The 10081-nt window shown below is 46.3% G+C and overlaps 1 protein-coding gene across 2 annotated transcripts in view; it reads left to right on the top strand.

The window, feature by feature from the left end:
- LOC119477418 overlaps nt 1-9156 on the top strand; it is a 51863-nt gene extending 42707 nt beyond the window's left edge. Inside the window, exons 3-5 of one of the 2 annotated variants that reach the window (XM_037751606.1) lie at nt 789-1605; nt 2541-2619; nt 7596-9156. In XM_037751606.1, coding sequence (XP_037607534.1) covers nt 789-1605; nt 2541-2619; nt 7596-7994 — 1295 coding nt within the window. In that variant the 3' untranslated portion in view covers nt 7995-9156. Of the gene's footprint in view, nt 1-788; nt 1606-2540; nt 2620-6376; nt 7441-7595 lie in introns of those variants that run through there. The other variant, XM_037751537.1, reaches the window with a different exon arrangement.
- The last annotated feature ends 925 nt before the right edge of the window (nt 9157-10081 follow it).

The following is a 10081-nucleotide window of genomic DNA, read 5'->3' as shown; positions in this document are numbered from 1 at the left end:
GTGTCTCTCCCCCTGTCCTACCGTCTCTCCCCGTGTCCTTCCGTCTCTCCCGTGTTCTACCGTCTCTCTCGTGTTCTACCGTCTCTCCCCGTGTTCTACCGTTTCTCCCTTTGTTCTACCGTCTCTCCCCGTGTTCTACCGTCTCCCCGTGTTCTACCGTCTCTCCCCGTGTTCTACCGTCTCTCCCCATGTTCTACCGTCTCCCCGTGTTTTACCGTCTCTCCCCGTGTCCTACCGTCTCTCCCCGTGTCCTTCCGTCTCTCCCCATGTTCTACCGTCTCTCCCCGTGTTCTCCGTCTCTCCCCGTGTCCTACCGTCTCTCCCCGTGTCCTACCGTCTCTCCCCTCTCTCGTGTTCTACTGTCTCTCTCGTGTTCTACCGTCTCTCCCGTGTTCTACCGTCTCTCCCCGTGTTCTACCGTCTCTCCCCATGTTCTACCGTCTCTCCCCGTGTTCTACCGTCTCCCCGTGTTCTACCGTCTCTCCCCGTGTTCTACCGTCTCCCCGTGTTCTACCGTCTCTCCCCGTGTTTTACCGTCTCTCCCCGTGTCCTACCGTCTCTCCCCGTGTCCTTCCGTCCCTCCCCGTGTCCTTCCGTCTCTCCCCGTGTTCTACCGTCTCTCCCGTGTTCTACCGTCTCTCCCCGTGTTCTACCGTCTCTCCCCGTGTTCTACCGTCTCTCCCCGTGTTCTACCGTCTCTCCCCGTGTTCTACCGTCTCTCCCTGCGTTCTGTGGTCTTTGTGTTTTACTGTCTTTGTGTTCTAATCAGTGCTCTTCTCTGTCCTCAGGTCTCGGGGGGCAGCTGAGTCGTAGTGATTCTGTGTCAGGCTCTGAGCGCTCTCCCTCTATCTTCCCAGAACACATCCATCCCCTCTCCTCCTGTGACCAACCCCAACATCTCCTCCAGCAGTCGGGCTCCACCCTCCCCACTCTCTCCCATCTGTCCGACCAGCTCGTCCCGGACGCCTCCTGTAAGGACGGTGTGCCGCACCATTCAGACACAGACTTTGAGGTTCTTCGACTGGCTATCTCACAGTTACGGGCTGAGCGTCAGGCGCAGCAGCAGCAGCAGTTGGACTCTCAGGCAGAGTTGAGCATCAGCTCCCTCAAAAGCTTCCTTCCCGAAGTCATTTGTACAGGTAGCGGTCACACCACCCCTCTTTCAGCTCAAGGATGTCCCACCGAGTTGGTGAATGTCACTCATGACAGGAATGCAGTGGCAGCCACTCTGGAGATGATTCACTCAGCATTGCAACAGGAGCCGGTGGAGGAGAGAAGGAGGGAGGACAGATCAAAGACTCCCACAGAGGGACGGAGGAGAGGAGGAGGAGGAGAGGCTGGAGATCAGAGAGATGGTACTCCAGTAAGAGTGGTGGGGTTACTGGGAGGAAACCGGGGTCCCAGTAATAGTGACACATCCACCCCTTCGCCCAGTCAAAGTACAGCTGCAGTGACAGGGCCAAGTACACAGACAGACTCAACCAATGACTGGAGAGAGAAAGCCAACCAACAAGGAGAACCTGTATTTCCAGAAGCAGCTGAACCTGCTGCTGCTGCAGCCTCCTCCAGTACCACAGCTTGTCCTGTAGATGGCGACAGATTGAGGTTAGTAAATGATTACTGCCCTTCGTCTACAGTTCAGTTTATAATATGATGGAATCTGTAACATTAAAACTGTCCCTTGGCAGGTTTCTTTGTCATCCTGAAACATAATGTATGCTGGTTCATGTGGGCACTGTGGGACGCGCTGTACATAACTTCTCGGTCAATGTAATGTGAATGGACCTGAACTGGTTTTAGTCTTAATAAAAAGACCACCAGCACAGACTAGTCCATATATGCAGTGGGGGAATTTCCTTTTAATGATGTTGGATTGTGTTGTAAATCACCTGAAAATTAGAATTGTTTTGTTTTTGTTAGCTTAGAGTAAGCCGTTTATATCTACATAGGGAGTGGGTCCTCTCTCCACGGAGTCCGCCATGTTGCACCGCCATGTTTCTACAGTCGATAACGTTACTCGCTCCCGTCGCCGCCGCTCTCTCTCTCTTACTTCACCACTCACTTCCCTCGTACACACACACACTCTATGCACTGCATCGGCCACCGTAGCTCTCCTACACGCTTGGCACACAGGAGAGGCTTCAGTTGGTTGCAATCTCAAACTCACCGCTAGATGCCGCGCCAGATCCTACACGCTGTTCCTTTAACTGTGCGTTTGTGAGTGCATGATGGATGCATATGGTATTTAATTAGTCTCTACGTTTTCGCAACTGCTCAACACTCTTTCATTGGTCATTTTCAACACCCACAGTCTCCAGCCTGATCTATGTATCTCTTGTGATGCACACAACCGTTCAAAAGTTTTCAATCATGAAAATGAAATGTTTGAAATGTTTTTGTTTTTCTGAGGTGCCTGTTTTTAAAAGACTATATAGCCATATTGACTGTTTGAGTTTTTCAAAACGCACTGCTTTCATGATTTCTTTCCTGCAGTTTGCCTGTATGTTGCTGCTGAACCTCTTCTTGTTTTCTACCTGTAGAGACATACAGTTGGGCCAGGAACAGCCAATAAGAGGAGAGGGAGCACCAGCTGGCAACAGCACTGCCAGTGGCACCAAGGTAACAGGAAGTATCACTATAGTAACAGAGCAGGACGGCAACTGTTTGCCGGTTCTGATGGACTCCAAAATCGAACGCAGGTGTCAATCTGGGCACTGCTTAGGAGTCTAGTCCATGGTCCAATGTAGTCCCATTTCTATTGGTTTGGTGATATTTAACCGTTCACAAGCAGTACCTTGCGGGTCGAGTTACTATAGCCCCTTTCCCACTGGACAAAAAACCCACCAACACCCACTAGCATCTGGCTTTTGCCTTCAGTTGGAAAGGTTACAATCGGCATTCATTCCCGGGACAAATGACCATGAAGTAGTCACAGGTACCTAAACTCCAGTCTCTAACCACCGGATATAATAATGATAATAATAACTGTAATTATAATTATCAGTAATATTAGTATGTGTTAGAGTCACAATCCTTCATTGGACCATGGCCTAGGCTCCTAAGCAGTGTCCATATTGACTCTTGAGTTGGATTTTGGAGTCCATCAGAACCGGCTAACATGGCACCCGAACAGGGACCCCTCTAATGGTTAAGTAACTAGTAACCTAGTGTAAGGCCCATCCAAGCAAAACCTTAGTACAAAGTGGGATTAAAACCCGTAGGTCAACCTAGAGGTAAAACACGATAGCACTCTATCAAACAACAAATCTTAAATCATAAAATTAGTTTCACCCGAAGTCATTAAACTGATATTACCACAACTAGGAAGTATTCAAAGAGCGCAGAGTACAGACTAAATTATTGTATCCAGCAGAGTAGCTTATTCAAGCCAAAGAGGAGGACAGAAAGCGTGCGCTGAGAGAGAGATGGCAGGTCAGTTCACTCAGGAGTTGCATGAAGCATTAGCCAAAAGGAGACATAGCCTTGGCGAAGGCGACGACGATCAGACTGTACATACAGACGTCAGCCCCATGAGACAACGAACCATATCTTAAACTGCCGGCTGGAAAGTTTCAAACCCCCTCACCCTACAAGGTATGCTTTTGAATCCAGCAAATAGACATCTTACAAAAGAAGATGGAGTAGCTTTAGCCATAAGAGAAAAGGGAGGAGAGAACCTCCAGGCAGAATGCAGACAGTGGCTGGAAAATGAAACGGCGGGGAAAATTGGAGGGGGGGGGGAATCCCCATCAGGGAATACAGACTTACACCTAGCCCCCGACTACGACCTAGTCGGACATAACGGCAAATGGGGCATTCCATTAGAAATCACTTTCTGACCACACCCCTTTTGATTTGAATGATTTTTCTTCACGTTTACCTGTGTAAGAGTGTTAGAACATGGTTTGATTAACCAGAATTACAAGGAGACAGGAGACAGGGGCCCTCAGAGTTGACCCATATTGGACCCCCACCTTAAGACACAGATATCTTCTTCAAAAATAAACATAAAGGCTCTGACACACCAAGCCGACAGTCGGCCGTCAGACAGTTTGGTGCCGTCAGTGAGCATCAGTCGGCCTAGTTTTTGCGGTGTGTCTTGCACCGTCGGCTCTAGTCTGCACATGCCTGAGGTTTTTCGGCCGATTCAATGTGTTGAATCGGCGGCGGAGCTCGTCGGTGAGAGAAATCACTCTGACTGTTCAGCTTAAACAAATTAGCGCACGAGAAGAAAAATGGAAGTGAGGAAATCATGGCATGAAAAGAGAAATGGAAGTGAGAAAAGCAAGCAAACGAGTAAAGTCAAGAGGGCACACACAGAAGGCTCTTCTAATTTTTCATCTTCATCTCTTCTGATCATTCCGATACACGGATATTTTCAAAATGACATTGCCATCTGGAATGAAGCTAAGTGGTGAGTGAGAGGTGTGAAAAAGGTCAGCAAACGCCACTTTGTTTCATGTACGTATCATAACAACAGCTTGTATATCCACCTTCCTAGGTCTTCCGGTTTCCCTTTTTGAATGACGAATACACACTACTGCCACCTGCTGGTGTGGAGAGTTATTTTCTCTCACACAGGTGCAGAACGTACGTGCTAACTGGCTGTAGTCTTTGCAGTGTGTTCAAATGCAACTTGTCAGCGAAGACAAAGGCGACCTGAAGCGATGCAAAGAGTCGGCCTTCATCGCCGCCAGTTCTTTGATGTCGGCTTGGTGTGTCTGGGCCTTAACAGTACGGCTCTCTGATTATCGGAAGGCTTACAAAAAAGGTTATCTAAAAGTCCAATACTTTTGGTCCAAAATAAATAAATAAATATTAAAATCAAGTGATTTATTTGTCCTTTAAATCTTAATTTGCAAAAATCTCATAAACTACATTATTATTATTTCTTTTTTTTCCATTTTGTTTTTAAATATTTTATAGGGTAGACACTTTTTTACATCTTCTGAAGTTCTCTTGAATTATTAACGAGTTTTTTGCAAATTAAGATTCAACGACCCTCATATGGGAGATGCCTGACGCCCTACCCGGCTCATCCCTCGTAATAAATACCCCAACTGCCAGGATTAAACCTGAAAGATTTATCCCCGAAAGGGAAAAAAAAATGTCTTCAACCAGTACCCGTTCAATCGGGAGCATCTCCTAATGGAGAACTAAAATCACGGAATCCACCGTAAGCATGTTTAACCCCTCTATCCATAGAGGAATAGGCTCCTCCTTGCCTCAATTAGACCCTGGATGACCAGGAAGGACCCCCATGAGCGGGAAGTGACCCATGATCTGTACTCTGGAGCTCACCAGAAACACCACCAGCCTAAATGAAACCCCTGACACAGCTGCGGAGAAAGAGTCTCTTTTCAAGCTCCCAACCCCTGATGGGAGACTGAGTCTGTTTTAAGCTGAGTGTCCAGATAGCTTTTTTCGCTGGCAGGGCGCTCTCTCCTCATTGGGAACCATTGAAAAAAGACGCTGGTGCTCAGAAAATGGTAAATGGATTTGCATTTATATAGAGCCTTTCTTGTCTTCTGACCACTCAAAGCGCTTTACACTACATGTCAGCATTCACCCATTCACACACACATTCATACACTGATGGCAGAGGCTGCCATGCAAAGTGACAAAGTGCCGCCCATGAGGATCTAATCTAAATGCTCATTCATACACCGATGGCACGGCCTTCAGGAGCAATTTTGGGTTAAGTATCTTGCTCGAGGACACTTCGACATTTGACCGGAGGAGCCGGGGATCGAACCGCTGACCTTTAGATTGATGGACGACCTCTGAGACACAGCCGCCCCCAAAGAAATGCTATTTGGACACTCAGCCTTACTAGGTTTTCCAGAGGGTGTTTTATCGTGCTGGGCTTCTACCAGGATATTTATTACTGTCATTCCCCTCGAGGAGTGATTGAGCAGTGTGGTTAGCAGGTCTCTGATTGATGTAATGGATGTCCCTCGGGACTTCCACCCCAACAAAAACAAACTATTCCCCAGAAGAAAGTCCCTCACTACCCCTTACCCAAGCATTACCTGACCTTGTGCAGTAATGGGAGCAAAGAAAAGCCAAAGACCAAGAACAACAGACCCAAACAGATGGCTTTTTAAAAGTGATGGGAGAAAGCTTTACACCCCTCAAGGTTTTTCCTCTAAAAGCCCCAACTGCTGCATGCCCACATCCAGAGGATTTGAGGATGCTAAGGGAAAAGCCATCAACAGGGGAGTGGTACCTGGGCCAAAATGCACTGATAGGCATAGTGTCATTGGCAAAGTTATGCCAAGTATCATGGTTACACCACTCGGATGCACAATTGTTTCAAAACAATAGAACAGGAGATTGGTTTACACAGATCACTAATGTGCTGCCTTACCTCTAGACCATTACCGGAGGGGAAGACGGGCCCGACAGGGAAAGCCTCTTCCAGGTGCATCTTCTACCACCTGATTGCGGAAGGAAGTTGACTCTTCACGACCATGTCTCACCGACCACACCGGCACTGACGGAAAACAAGGGGGAAGAAAGCAACCTGGAAATACAGGGGACTGCTCAACTAGGCCCTGCCAAGAACCATGAACAACGTCTGCAGCTGTACAACCGCAACGGTGACAAATTCAGCTATAGACAGCTTTCAAATCCCGTTGTCTGGAAGGATATCACCTATGCCAGACCAGGATGGACACCAGACCACATACCATATCTCAAGCCTGGCAACCAGTATTTGGAGCTCAAGGCTAACAGCACTGTTGTCTTTACTGGCATGGCACCGCCAAATGGAAAAGGTCAGAGGAGGATGGCCTGTGGAGTAACCTGTTACAACCACGAAGAAGGCCCTTGGTGTGAGATCCAGTCCCAGAATGGTGCCAGGATCTGTATCCTTGCCATCCCTCCGCCAAACGCCCGGATCCCAGCTCAGATGAGGCAGAGACCACTGGGACAGGATGCAGGAGAAGAGAGTGTGCTGCGAGAGCCAAGAGTGCATTCTGCCAGTGCTCCCTACATGAGCCAGTAAAAAGGAAACCACGCCTAAGAGACTGACCAGCTGACAATACATGCTCTTATCTTATCTTTGCTCAAAAATGGGAAACTTCACCCTGCTCATGCAATGAGAAGCTTTGTATTCAATTTTTAAACAATGTATAGTATAAAACGCCCTGTATTTATTCATTCATTCAGTATTTTTTAACCATATATAAGATAAGATGCCCTTCAGCAGGCATGGAAACCCCCTCAGCTCCACTGTTTAACAGGAGAAGTACCAGAGAGGAAAAGAAGAACATGGAAGAAGAGAGAACCCTTCACAGGAAACCTTGTTAAATCAATGAATATATAATATATATATAATGATGAGCGTATTATTTTTACTCTGTAAGAGATTTTGTACATGCTTTTTTATTTCGGTGAATAAAGCCAAGTAGATCACTTGGTCTACTGAAATACAAATACCATGTCTATGTTGATCACTTACGTCCTCTCTTCCAAGGCCCCTTGTATTCTACAATTCTCTGAAATGTTAGAAATGCTAATCTTTGCCCCTCAAGAGAACCATCAGAACCGGCTAACTCAACCCAAATCCTGCTCTGCCCCGTCTACAACAGATCCAGCAGCCCCAACAACATCTGCAGCAACTGAACAACCAGCCGCTCCAGCCGAGTTCGTCACATCTACAACACAGCCAGCAGCAGCAGTGGGGCGCCGGCTTCCTGCAGCCCCCCCACCTGCAGACCCCCCACCTGCCTCAATTCCCGAACCAGACTTTCTCCCGTGGCCCCATGTTGGGGCCCATGACTGCCCTGGGGGGTGGCCTCATGGGGCCCATGCCTGTTTGGCCAGGGGGCCTGGGCCCCGCAGGTGCTGCTGCCCTGGTCTGGGGCTTCCAACAGGCCAGCAGGGACTTCACTGGTCCTAGACCGCTGGGGGTGTACCACAACCCTGCAGGTCAGGGCAGCAGCAGGTACAGAGGAGGGCAAAGAGGAGGAGGCTTTAATGGGATGTAGAGAGCTGGTTTAACTGCACCAGCTGAATAACTCCAAGTAATGTTCCCAGAAACTACCACCCTGTTACCAGATAATTGGAGGTTGTGACACGCACACCCCAAATATTAACAGGTGCTGGGCTGAAAGACTGAAAGAAGGAGTGACCACACTCTGTATGCAGCTCCCAAGGGTCATTATTTATCACAAAGTCAGGGTGACTTCTGACTCTGATCCGGAACCGTCATAATACTAATCACGTCTCCAAGAATCTGGACGTTTTTCATCTGGTTCATAAACTCGGGTACAGGAAGAATGTTGAAAAATACAAACTCATCTCTTTTTTTTGACGTTTTTGCATTAGTTGATAGTGACAGTAGAGATACAGGCAGGAAATGCCAGCAGTGACAACATGCAAAAGAGGTCCACAGCTGGAATCAAATCAGGAACGCTGCTGTTACATGGCGTCTCAACCACTAGGCCAACAGATGCCCCCTTAGTGGTGTTAGGTTGGAAAAGAATTGATGTTTCAAAAATAGAAAAATCGATTTTAGGCAGATGTAAAGTAACCAAAAACATGATTTACTGTGACAGGAAGGTGTCTTCCATTAAAGGCAGTACAAATCATGTAAAATCAAAGATCGCTGCTCAGCAGCAGTCAGTGTTTCCACTGATGACCGGAAGCTTTGTAACTACTGAATAGTGTTGAACCTGCCTGACATGGATTCTTTTCCACCTTAAAAGTCACTGGTTTGTATTGGGGCTTCTTTTTTTGCGAATACAAACTACAGTTTTTCCAAAAATACTCACTTTGATCTATTGATGACTTACCCAGAACTCGGACTGTTGTTCTCTGCGCTGAACAGTTACGACACCAAACCATCAGAGAAGTAATGCGTATTCTAGGGCCGCAACTAACGAATATTTTCGTTATAGATTAATCTGCAGATTAATTGTTTGGTCTATAAAATGTTGGATGAAAGCTAGTACGCATTCTTTTTTTGCGTACATTACCCACAATGCAACTTGGCGACCGGCAGTTTGTTCGGAGATTCAAGTGTGTAATGCTAATAGTGGCTAGTGTAGCATCCAGCATCTAAATTCCTGTTATAATTTCTCACATCCCAAGAAGATGCATCATCACCGTCAGTCCAAAACCCAATGATGTTAGTTTACTATCACATTTTCACATTTAAGAAAAACTGAAAACAGTGAAAAAAATTACTTCAATGATTAATTCATTATCAAAATAGTTACTGATTAATTTTCCGTCGATCGACAGAAATTAATTGGTTCAGCTTTGGTGGAATCGTTTAGTATTCGACACTATAGAGAGCTTTTCAGCAAGGACATCCAGAATGAATGAAACGATGTTGGTTCTAAAACATCGATCAGGCTACGTGGGTTGCGTTCAGATTATTTTGAATTTGATTTTTTTTTTTTTTTTAAAGATGACGTCCTCATTTGTATTGACTTTAATAGAAGGCACCATTCTTAGTTCTACAGTGGAAACCGCTTTTAGTGATCAAGGTTACAGTGATCAACCGCTTATATGGATCAAAAAGCTTGGGACAGAATCATTCTCATACAAATACTGCTTAAATAATTTGCTTATAGTAATCAAGTAGTCTGCTTACAGTGTTCATTTTGGGTCATTTCATACATGATAACATAAGGAAAAACATTTTAAAACTATTAGATTAACGTTAATTAAATTTTTGTTTTGCTTTTTACTTTACTTTCTTGATACTTTGCCACGCGGACCGTCTGCTTTCCGGCTGGATATTTCTGCTGTGTGCACACTGATATAACGGGAAAAAAGTAATTTTCTCTGAATAAAAAACAAATGCGCACGGGGAAAGCACCTGTGGTTGAAGCCGCTCGAGTGAAGTGGATTGATGATGCCCCCAAAGTGAAACTCTGCCGACCGTTTCCTCGACACCGTAGCGCCGGCAGCTCATGCAGACCGGCGCCCGTCTCCGTGCTTTTCTCCTGACATCACTTTTTTCCCACCCTTTTTAAAGTCACTAAGAAGATCATCTACCACCCTTTGAATTTGTTGCCAATTTTCTATATTCTTCCTGAAACCAATTGTATGAACTTTGAATTTT

Source organism: Sebastes umbrosus, chromosome 1 (genome assembly GCF_015220745.1).
Source record: "Sebastes umbrosus isolate fSebUmb1 chromosome 1, fSebUmb1.pri, whole genome shotgun sequence".
Taxonomy (NCBI): Eukaryota; Metazoa; Chordata; class Actinopteri; order Perciformes; family Sebastidae; genus Sebastes; species Sebastes umbrosus.
Note: the sequence above shows the minus strand (reverse complement) of the source record. Positions and strands in the feature narration are given on the sequence as shown.